At 38.8% G+C, this 12433-nt stretch overlaps 1 protein-coding gene across 1 annotated transcript; it reads left to right on the forward strand.

Annotated features, from left to right (window-relative positions):
• Positions 1-1498: 1498 nt before the first annotated feature.
• On the forward strand, positions 1499-5620 carry LOC307149328 (uncharacterized protein; the record flags this gene model as incomplete). Its single annotated transcript, XM_079855595.1, has 7 exons — positions 1499-1773; positions 2271-2368; positions 2465-2506; positions 3509-3559; positions 3780-3833; positions 4430-5543; positions 5593-5620. The coding sequence occupies exons 2-7, from the start codon at positions 2272-2274 to the stop codon at positions 5618-5620; spliced, it is 1386 nt and encodes a 461-aa protein (XP_079711721.1). The 5' UTR covers positions 1499-1773; position 2271.
• Positions 5621-12433: the final 6813 nt, after the last annotated feature.

Consider the following 12433-nt stretch of genomic DNA (forward strand, 5'->3'; position numbering starts at 1 on the left):
CCAGTGACGGATGGTGTAGCAATATTGTTGTCCGGGTGGAAATCGGGAGAAATTCGGGAGAAAGGTCGGTCCGGGAGATTTTCGGGAGGGGCTTTGAAATTCGGGAGTCTCCCGGAAAAATCGGGAGGGTTGGCATGTATGCATCCAGCTCCTCTAAAAAGGTACATAGTTGACCTGCAGGGCGATAAAGTTCTACAATAGGGAATTTAACAGGAGTTCTAACTGTAATAACATGCAATTCAAACGAAGTTGAACATTTCCAATTGTTAGAAATTAGAAGACCTTTGCTCCCACCCCTCACAGACTGGCGAGGGGTATAAGAGAAAGAGAAGTTGTTAGAGAGAGCAGCGGGTTTACTCAGTCCTCTGGACGAATCCAGGTCTCAGACAAGTCTAAGATATTGATAGAAGATTGAGTTGCAAAGGCTGCAATGAAGATATAAATATATAAAAAATAAACTTCTTCCCATGGCAATATGCTTCCCATGGCACTTTGAAGTATAAAATTCTGTTAAACTGATAAGGTTCCAGATGCTTAAATAATATAAAATACACCATTGTAACGTTCAGCCAAATCGGTAGGGTTACAAATAAGAAAGAAACTAGGCTCTTAAGAGTACTGTCATCCATTGTCCATAAAATGGGTATCCTCTTTAACCCTCTGGGGACCAAGGTGTTTTTGGGGCCCTTGAGATGTTCTGACATGCCTTGACATTTGTGGTTTTTTCAGTTATTTATAAACATGTTAATGGCTAAGGTGTAAATTCACTCTATATAGCACAAACAGGGCTACCATAATATGCGAGCAACGTGTATGTAGATGTTTGTATTTTTAAGAGAATAATGTTTATGCGTGGTTATTGGAAAAAATAAAAATGAAAGTTGCTGAATTAAGACCACAAAACACATATTAAATATGTGTCCACAAGACTTTTGACTAATGGATGTTGTCCCTTTGAGTTCTAGCTTCAAAATTATGTGAAAATAGTCTTGCTTTATCATTCACAAAAAAAAAATACATTTATTTAAATGTGTAAAACAGGTTTTGCTTGGAAAGCCATTATGCGAGGGGGGCGTGGAGGAGGAGTAGTTTGTCCCACCCACTCTGCATAATGACTCTGCCTAATGCCCATTCATTCAGGTGTGACACTGACTGAGCCACAATGCAAGGACAAAAGATGTATTTAGAAGAAGACTTATATTGACCATTTAAGATTTCGCTTACATCTCTCTTGTAAATATGTTTTGCTATTTTATAAAAAATTTTACAATTACAACAATAATTACAATTTCAACAATATTTCAAGTGCACTCTTTCTTTGTAAAAAAAAAAAAAAAAAAAAAAGATTATAGGCCTACATTTTATCATATGTATTCATTAGTTTGAATATAGCTAACATTGGAACATCTAACATCTTAGTCTATGACTTTATTTTTGACAAAAATAGTATATATATATATATATATATATATATATATATATATATATATATATATATCGTCGCTGTCCGATGAAAACCACGTATGTCCATTTTGCCGATTTTGAGATTTTTCGACGGATTGAATGTCCAGGTTCATTTCCGTATACAGTATGCTTCACATATCTAAATGGCCAATGAAAAGTTGTGAAATCATGTCATCTGATTTTCACGTATATCCATTTGGTGTCAAACCTGTCAATCACGCCGCGTATCTCCCGCCCTGTGGAAGCATCTCGCCGGTCTCGTGAAGTTTCATCGAAGCTCAGCACTGGATAGCCGAATAACACTGTGAGGTAAAGTATCAGCAAACGTTTGTTTTTGACAACTGTTCTCAAGTTTATTATACATTCACAACTATTATTTATCGGTAAATGGTCTAGACGAAGTGATTGTCACCGAATATTTTTATTTATTTTTATATTTGTGAACCTGACTGACGAAAGTACGACATTGAAGCTCTCCACAGTTTAGTTCTAATCTAGTTCTTCACAGATTAGTTTGCTTGCTAGTAAGTAAATAAACTCGGTCTCATTGATAAGATTAAAACTTTTTTTTTTCTTTGTCAAACTGATCAAATTATAGCCTGTAATGCTACTGATTGTCACTAGAACATGCCTCACTCATACTGCCATCACCGCTTGCCAGAGGCTGAGAATTTCCAGCACTAGAGTTATCTTGCTACGTTTTTATTGTGAAGATGTTAACGCACGGATTTCCGAAGTGAAGTGAAACAATGTTGACTGGGCATAGCGCTATATTTTTTCTGATCTGTTTTTCTCCCTTCCTTCAGGATGTCTGTCTCTGTAAAGGAGCTGTGTGAATTGATGAATGTTAACTATGATAGGGCTGTTATTGAGGCGATTGCGAGGGTCAACAATGAGGAGGAAGGTTTGTAGGAAAATAGAATTGAGTCAGCCAAACAGTTAATTCTACATTGTATTCATTACTGAAATGTTAACTAGTTTTCCTTTCTGTCATTCTTAGATTCACTTGAAAGTGACAGTTCTCAGACAGCTGCCAATGAGGGTAGGTACTTTAGGCTTAAATTATTTTCTCCCAGTAGCAGCTACTTATACAGCAACCTAAAGCCTATTGATGTGTTGCACATTAAGGTGAAACTGTCACACATGTTATTTTGGTTCCCTTGATCCAAGAAACTGCTGTTGCATTTCCAAATACTAACCCATCAAATTGTATGTGGCTAAATTAAAACATTTTAAAGTTTTAAAAATGATATTTAAGCCATGATTTACTCACCCTCAAGCCATTCGAGATGCATATGTCAATCTTTTTTCAGACAAACACATTTTCAGTTATTTTAGAAAATATCTTTGATCTTTGAGTGGTTATAATGTGAAGTTATGGGGTCCACATTGTTGAAGTCCCAAAATGTGCATGCATCCTTCACAAAAGTAATCCATCCGGCTCCAGGGGGGTAAACAAAGGCCTTCTGAGGGTAATCCGTGCGGTTTTGTCATAAAAATATACATATTTAAAACTTTATAAACGAAAATAACTGGCTTCCGGTGGCGGTCGGTGGTCGGTGCGCGTTCATTTGGAGATGGATGCTGGCGTATGACGTAGGACGTAGCCCAGTTATTTTCGTTTATAAAGTTTTAAATATGTATATTTTTACGACAAAACCTCACGGAATATCCTCAGAAGGCCTTCGTTTATCCCCCTGGAGCCCCTGGATTACTTTTGTGAAGGATGCAGGCACATTTTCGGACCTGAAGCAGCCGGACCCCATTGCTTCACATAATAACCACTGAAAGATCTAAGACATTTTCTAAAACAACTGAAAATGTGTTCGTCTGAAAAGAGATGCATCTCGAACGGCTTGAGGGTGAGTAAATCATGGCTTAAATTCATTTTTGGGCGAACTATCCCTTTAATCACAGAGAATTCAAAATGTATAGTTACTGTACATTTGCTGGTCATAGCTACTGATGCAAGCTCAGTTCTTAATTATTCAAACATTGTAGGCTATTCAGTGTGCTAAATGCATTTTATCTTTATTGTTGTTAGATTCTCTGGAAAGTGATAAAGAAAATCATTCCGAAATAGCTGCCAGTGAGGGTAAGTATTATTCTTCTTCTTTTTCTTCTTCTCAGATTAAACTATACTACAGCCTCCACCTCACATTAGTTTTGAGTAGGACTTAAAGACTAAAGCCCATTACTAATTACAAATCTAGCGTATTTAATCTATTACCAGTCAAAATGAATGCAATCTTATATCTGAATGATGTGAACAGTGCATCCGTTGTACTAAATGTGTTCCTCTTTATTATTCTAAGACTCACTTGAACACGATCCAGAAAATGAGCCGGATTACACACCTGTCAATGAAGGTGAGTAACTTATTGTCATTATTTTGACATTTCTGTCAGCTACTAGTGGGCTCAGCCACACACACACACACACACACACACACACACACACACACACACACACACACACACATGTCTGGTGCACTATCTTTGTGAGGACTCTCCATAGACGTAATGGTTTTTATACTGTACAAACTGTATATTCTATCTACACTGCCCCTATCCCTAAACCTGCCCATCACAGGAGACATTCTGCATTTTTACATTTTCAAAAAAACTAATTCTGTATGATTTATAAGCTTTTGTACCCATGGGGACCTCAATTTAGGTCCCCACGGTGACACGAGTCCCCATAAGTCTGTGTGCATTCAGGTTTAAGTCCCCACCGGTGTAGAAAAACATGTCCACACACACACACACACACACACACACACACACACACACACACACACACACACACACACACACACACACACACAAACAGCAATGCCAAACTTAAATGCATGCCTACACACTGACACACACACACATATATCCACATGCTAAGAAACCATGTAAGAGAAATGTGCATTTGTAGAACATCATTTTTATTTTATTTTTATTTTAATCATATGAAGGTGCCATTGATAATCGAGGAAGGTCAAGGAAGAGGGCCAACCCAGACAATTGGAAGGGTAACATCCAGAAAAGGAAAAGAATGAGGGGCCAATCTTATCTTGGACGGAAAAAAAATGAATTTGTCATCAAAGAAGAAAGAAAAATGGGCGGCCGGTGCCAGTCTGTGTCCTGCCAGAAATCGAGCAAACTACACTGCTCCGAAATTGATGAAGGGAAGAGGGAGGACATTTTCAAGTATTTTTGGGGGAAATTGGAATGGAAAGAGAGGAGAATGTATGTGAAAACATCGGTGGAGGTGAGTGATGTCAAGCGGCGCCGGACAGAAGCGGTTCAATCTCGGAGGTCAGCATCTCTCTTTTGTTGTTTATGTGTAGATGGTAAAAGGCTCAGAGTTTGTCAAAGGATGTTCCTGTCTACACTTGGCATCAAGCAGTGGACTTTTTTAAAGTGGGTTGGGCGAAGAGGGGAAAGTCCTGAGAAGATGGCGAGAGTGAGTGTAAGGACAGAGGAGCAGGACTTCCTAAAGACCTTCCTTCTGGATCTGCCAAAAGTTCCATCGCACTACTGCAGGTCCTCCTCATCAAAGATGTACCTGGAGCCTTTCTTCAAGTCCATCAGTCATCTCCACACACAGTATAAGCAATCATGTGCAGACAACAGCATCCAGCCTCTGTCACGGCAAGTATTCACTAACACCTTCAACGATTTAAATCTTTCTCTGTTCCATCCGAAAAAAGATCAGTGTGACACTTGCTGTGCCTTCAAAGCCGGGAACATCGAGGCTGCCGTGTGGGAGGAACACTGTGTTAAAAAGGACGACGCACGAGCAGAAAAGGTAAAGGACAAACAACTTGCAAACAACACCACCTTGGTTGCATGCATGGATCTGCAGGGCCTTCTCCTGTGCCCAAAGCTTCAAGCGTCTGCCCTGTACTACAAAATGAAGCTTGGTGTCCATAATTTTACCATCTACAATATGGCATCACATGAAGCAAAAAATTACCTTTGGCATGAGGGTGAAGCTGGCGTCTCTGCCAACGAGTTCGCCTCCTGCATTGTGGATTACCTTGAAGCACACCCCACTTACAATGAATTCATCCTTTGGAGTGATGGGTGTGGTTATCAAAACCGAAATCTGATCCTGAGCAATGCCCTCTTAAAGTTTGCTACTGAGAAAAAGAAACGTGTGACACAGAAGTACCTTGAAAGAGGTCACACACAAATGGAATGTGACTCTGTGCACAGTGTGATTGAGAGGAAGTTGAGAAACCGTGACATACATGTTCCAGCTGAGTATGCTGCAGTTATTCGAGGAGCTCGTTCCAGTCCAAAACCATACGAGGTGAAGTATGTTGGTTACAGCTTTTTCCAAGACTTCAGCAAAGTCAACATCTGTAAGTCAGTCCGACCTGGTAGCAAAGTTGGAGATCCTACGGTGCATGACCTTCGAGCAGTCAGGTGTTTGTTTGTTTTTTAACACACTTTTTCACAAATACATGAAACATTAGCCATATCATATTAAAATATTTTGTTTCATAAATCTAAACATGCTTTTGGTTCCCTCTTATCTCTGTGACCTTCCCCGACACCCCTCCCCCCTTCTTTTCTTTAATCTATCTATTAGATACAATGTGGATGGCAGTATGGAGTTTAAATTACTACACTCTGACAACTGGCAACCCTTCACATCCCCATCCCTGAGGAAGACGTGTGTCATCGTGGCCCCACTCTATACATCCGCCCCAAAAATTAAAGCCCTGAAGTTCAAGCACCTTCAAGAACTGAAACATGTTTTACCCAAGGACTTTCATCCATTTTACAATGCACTTGACCATGAGTGATGCAATTTCACTACCTGGATGAATGAGCTGTCCTGACTTACTGATTAATTTATTAATTAAATGTTCTATTTATTGTGTATTGTCATGTAATTGTTTATGTGCATGTTTTAAAATGACTTGGTCTTATCTGTTGAAATTTTTGGAATTCCTATCAGCCAATTCTGACCGGAAAGACATGATTAAAATCTTGCATTAAAGGAATAGTTCACACAAAAATGAAAATTCTGTCATCATTTACTCACCCTCAAGTTGTTTCAAACCTGTATGAATTTCTTTTTTCTGAAAAGAAAAGATATTTTGAAAAATGTCTGTAACCAAACAGTTGACGGACCCCATTGACTTCCATAGTATTTTTTTTTCCTACTATGGAAGTTAGTGGGGTCCATCAACTGTTTGGTTACAGACATTTTTCAAAATATCTTCTTTTGTGTTCAGCAGAAAAAAGAAATTCATACAGGTTTGAAACAACTTGAGGGTGAGTAAATTATGACAGAATTTTCATTTTTGGGTGAACTATCCCTTTAATGCCTCTTGCTATTTTATAATTCCACCTGTAATGTCAGTATTGAGTCTGATTAGTTGGTATTGCTTGAATCACCTGAAGAATAAACATGAACTGGTAACTGGAGTTTACTGGAACTGCATCTTCATTTTCACTTTTCTTTTCTGCAATACATTGCCAAATAAACATAGCCTGGTGAGACAATGACTTTCCTTCATCGAGGTAAACGTTTCCCCCCTGACGCCAGACGTACGTCTAGGAGTGACAAAATTACGGTAGGACTGTGCAAACAAAGTATCTGTCTAGCATTACCATGCCAGTGTAGTGATTCATTGTCCCTTCATAGTTTGCAAGAGACATTTAATACATTTATAATTAATATTAAATAAACTAAGCGTATTTAATAAACTAAGACGTAGGCTATTTAATAAACTGAGCGTATTCATCTGTCAATATGAAACGCGACTTGGCCATTCAGTAATGATCGGAAGAACGCGTATCGACCACCGTTACTGTAAAATATACACGTATGTCCATTTAAACTCAATTTTGGTCAAATGTGGATTATATCATTACACTGGCAAGAATATGGTTACATTCAAAGATGCCGTACCAAGTATGACAACGCTACATTCAACTGCTTTTGAAATACGATGTTTTTTTCACTTCCTGAAAAGTAACCGTTTTGGACATACGTGAGTTTCATCGGGCAGCGACGATATATATATATATTATATATATTATATATATATATATATATATAACGTTAGATATGAGCAGAAATCGCTAAACAAAAGCTTTTTTGATGTGGCGGTATATTCTACAGTAGCCTAAAAACTGTACCCTAGTCTAGTCAACAAAATGTTGTCTTTCATACTTCGCCTGACTGTAATGTTGTTTTTATGAAATATTAGGGCATATAAATGCTAATTTGCAGTTTAATACGTTGCTTATACAAATACATTTTATTTCAACATATTCCAGTCGATTTTTACTCATCTCAGTAGGCTATAGCAAAGCAGTTTATTATTTTACACACAGACGCGTGATTCATATTTAGGCTAAACAGTCTTTACAAATATGTCCCCTTCATTCATCTCACAGAAAGGCGAGTCATATTATAGAAATGGGATTCATCTTTTTGCGGTTTACATAGGCCTACACTAACGTTATTCCATAACGTTATTCCACACGTGAGAAAAGAAAACAGCCTACCTCACTCCTCAGCGGAATCTGCTCCTCATTTCAGGAGATATTGCTCCTCATCAGCACTGTTCTGAGGAATCGTTTCTCCATAAGGTAGGCTATAATGTCTCACTCGCGAGGAGTCGCGACGCGCTTTGTTTACAGCTGATGTGGGCGTTTCACAGCTCTGAAATGGTTCTCAGAATTTGCGTTTGAATAGCACGCGCTCTCCGGGGCGTGGTCACATTACTGTGAATCATCTCGTAATGAGGTCGACTGGAGTCGCTCTCTTTTTATACAGATTACAGAAGCTGAGAATATTTGTTTTTTATATAAATGACTTCATTTAAAAGATGCAATCTCAAGCTTTATGCCCGTGGGTCTGTTTGCCTGTTTGCCTGAATTTTCGCGGAGTTATAGATCATTTTTGAACGCGTTTCAAATGGGAGTTTACTGACAGAGAGAAGGCAGAAATCGCATCATGTTAATTTTTTCTTTATTTGTCAAAAAGCAAAACACTTTATTTTTATTGTGAGTATACAGAAAAAAAATAGACACTGAACAGGATCGATTGATGTATTACACGAAAATGAAAGATCAAAATTAACAGAGCATTTAGTGTTTATTTTCATTGCTAAAAAAAAAAAACGAGCAAAACGTTTTTGGTCCCCAGAGGGTTAAAGTGTGACTTAAAATGTCTTTGAAATAAATTAGCTAAAACTAGGCACTCCCATCCAGGTGCTAGTTTACTGGAAGGAACAGGGGAACCATTAAAGATTGGAAGAGGTCGATACCAGCCTGGGTAATCCTGGGTCAGTTGCACGATTCCTCCCTGGTGCTTTCTGTATCCAGCTTTGCCGGCAAACTGCTCCCTCCATATATTCCTCCTTCCTGGCTTAATGGTTGGGGTTAGAGTTGATGCAGGGTGACGAGATGGTTCTTTGCTTTTGTCGATGACGTTACACACTGTGCAGTCTCCCACATATTGCCAGATATCTTTCCGGACTGTTGGCCACCAGGCGACCTCCAGGATGCTGAGGAGAGTTTTCAGCTGACCGTGATGTCTCTTTGTTGTCCTTTCCTGGAGGCTCTGTAGCGTTTGATGGATCAAGGCCTTTGGAATTGTGAGAAACAGCCGGCGATGGCCGTCCCTGCCCTGGATCCGTCGGTACAGCAGACCCTGGTGGTTGATATTGCAATCCTGTCAGTCTGGTGTATGGAAGGGGAGATGGAAAGTGTGACATCATCCTGCTGTGCACTGTTGACTTCCTCACTGGAGAAGGGCAGGACCGAGAAGATGTAGGTAAACTCTTGCCCAGATGATGTCTTGTCGCACGTAGTTCCTTCCTTTGCTCTGCCCTCAGTCTGTGAAGCTGTTGAGGTAGTGTGATGGTCAGTAGGAGGATAAGAAGAGCTGCTAGTGGAAGGCACAGGTTTGGATGTTGCTGCAGGAGTTGGAACAGCAACTTCCGGAGCTTTCCTTTTCTTTAGTTGTTTAGTCCACTGTTTATCTCTCCTCCGCAAGCACTCCACAACCTCTTTCTCTAATGCCACCACAGCCTCTTCCACATATTCCTCCATCTTACTGAACTTTTCATCCACCTCCTCTCTAAAATACACTTCACGATTAAAATTACTTTCGACAGAGTCTTTAAAATCCTTCTCCAGTTTTAAAACAATGTTTTTAAGAGAAAGTACTTCAGCACGAAGCTGTTCACAATCTCACTGGTGTAAAACAGGTTCATCATTAAAATTAGCAGGTGTTAAAAGGAGCAGCATTACCAAAATGAGTCGTCATCTTTTACCACTTTCTCAACACAGCTTATAAAAATCTTAAACTTTCCCCGTACGGGCCACCATATGTAACGTTCAGCCAAATCGGTAGGGTTACAAGTATGTTAAAATGGGGTCAGACCTTACTGTATGAGATCGTTTAGTGGTTAAAAAGATGAGACATAAACAGAGATAAGATTAAATAAGAATGATGTATTTACAATGTTCACATGAGACTTTAAAACAACACAATTAAAACAGAAAAACTCAGTCTGTTAAAAGCATACAGTACAAATCACCATACCCTAAAACAGTCCAAGAATCCTAATTGTGACCACCAGTGTATATACAATACAAGAATAGTGTAATCCAAAAGTTTGAAGTGGTTTTCTGGAAAGGTAAGTCCACAGGTTGTAAACTCCACAATCCAGGTAAGTTGTGACTGTTTATGAATTCCCTCCTTTTGGTTGCCATGCTACTCTCTTATAAAGATGTATTTCCTGCTTCCTGTCATGTGACATGAAAAGCCAACCTATTGGCTTTACCAACCTAGTGCATGTCTATTGCTTAAAGACATGCACACACATATAAGTGGTAAGAGAAATAAAATGCACTAAAAACATGTAAACCAATTAACACTATTATACATAAAATCATAGAAATATACCACAAAAGAAAGGGAGGGAAAAGAAACTATTAAAAACTTTTTAGTTTTAGCTTTAGTTAACAGTAATATACCTGATTCAGGTTGATTTAGGTGTGATGCCAAAAATGAAACGTTATTGGGCCAAATTGTGGCTGTGTGTCTCATCTTGTATTGCACATGTATGCCAGGGTTGACAGGCCTGTGCAACAAAAGTAGCCCAATGGCCAGTCAAAAGTAGCCCAAAAATAGCTCAATGCAATTTTCTAAATTGGGCGGCCGAATTCTCTAGTGAATTTGTACACATACTTTATCACAAGAAAGATGAAAGACATGCAATGATTTTAGACATTTCTCATCATACAACCTTCTTGGCATAAATCCACCAGTGCATTTAAGCAAACCAGCTTCTTAGTATAACATACTGTGATATAAGCAGACCACCACACTTTTTTTTTAATTTGGTTTGGACTTAAAAAAATAATCAAATGAACAAAGACCCTCAACCCTGCTTTATTTCTTACCTCAAGGGATATTTGGAATTCCTAAAGACAAAGAGGTATTGGCTGTAGGCAGCCGCGGCGCTACCATTGGGCCCGGGTGGGCCTGGGCCCACCCATTTTAGGTCCGGGCCCACCCATTTTCTACTATGGTTTTGTACGTTTCTTCATTCGGATCTATTTGCGATCCATTCCATTCTAAACAAACAACGCAGTTTAGCCTACATGCTTCGTCCTTGTTACATTATTCATTAAGATAATAATTAATAAATGCACGCATAATTATCAGTGGACTTGATAAATGTTGCAGATATGTTTTACTATGCATGCACAAACAAATGCCTTTTAACTTATGTGTGCAAAATTCAGAATAAAATTAATGTGCAGCAATTTGTACAAATAGAGAGTCTGTAGGCCTACTATATGTGTTGTAGCCATCAAGCTCATTTAGTTTCATATTTGTTAAAATATTATAATGTTATTTTTTCATCTAAGTTGATTATGAAAAGTGAACCGCACGAGTAAGATAGGATATACAAAATCGAGAGACATGGAGCGGGTCAGACATGATTTTGACCACTTAATTAAGTTAGAAAGCCCTTTTTTAAGTGAATTTCGTTTTGTATAAATTGTATCTTAATTTTAATATTTTTTTTTATCAACCAATTGCCTGTATTTAATGAAGCAAATAGGAGACAATATAAGAGGCGCGCCCGCGCGGTCACTTGCATTGCTCGTGAACAGGAGCGCATCTCATCCTAACTTAATGAAACTCAGCATATGCCTCACAGACATGAAATCTATCTTAAAGCTTGAAATGTCTTTTTAACAATTTAAAACGAAAAGAAAAAGGCTAGGCCTACTCTCTGATTATGCAATCCATGATGTGCATTTCTCTCTATAGGCGCGTTCACGGAGTTGACGATCGACAACTTCATCTTTACAGCTGTTGCTGCTGTTAATAAACTAAAAATAATAGGCCTATAATTTTATTAAACAATACATTAAATGAAATTGTATTTTTTTTTTTAAAAGCAACAAAAAAATTCCTGTTTAAGTTTTTCTTTTCTTTTTTACCTGTGCTAATTACGCATTAAATTCAGGTAGGCTATGAGTCGCTGTCCTCAGTGCCGCAGAAAAGCGCTGAAACGGAGATGAAGGGAAACCCGTTTTTTTTTTTTTTTTTTTTTTGGCTTATTTTAACTGGCCCATCCAGTTTTCTGGAGGCCCACCTACAATCAAAATCCTGGCGCCGCTAGTGGCTGTAGGCCAATGTGTTTACATCGATGGTCTGCTAATTGTCACAACTTTAGTACAGTGGGGGGAAGTTGCCATCCTTTGATTGGTAAGTTTGAATGTCTCACTTTGGGTTTCAGTCACATGGTCAAGGAAGGGATAAAAGAAGATTGTACTGTTGTTATGGGCTGCTTCTCTCTGCTCTCCTTTTCGCTGGGTCTCTCTCTCTCTCTCTCTCTCTCTCTCTCTCTCTCTCTCTCTCTCTCTCTCTCTCTCTCTCTCTATATCTTTCAGGTAACATTATATGCTGGGTACGATTGCCA

The sequence above is a fragment of the Squalius cephalus genome (assembly GCF_949319135.1).
Source record: "Squalius cephalus genome assembly, chromosome: 2".
Taxonomy (NCBI): Eukaryota; Metazoa; Chordata; class Actinopteri; order Cypriniformes; family Leuciscidae; genus Squalius; species Squalius cephalus.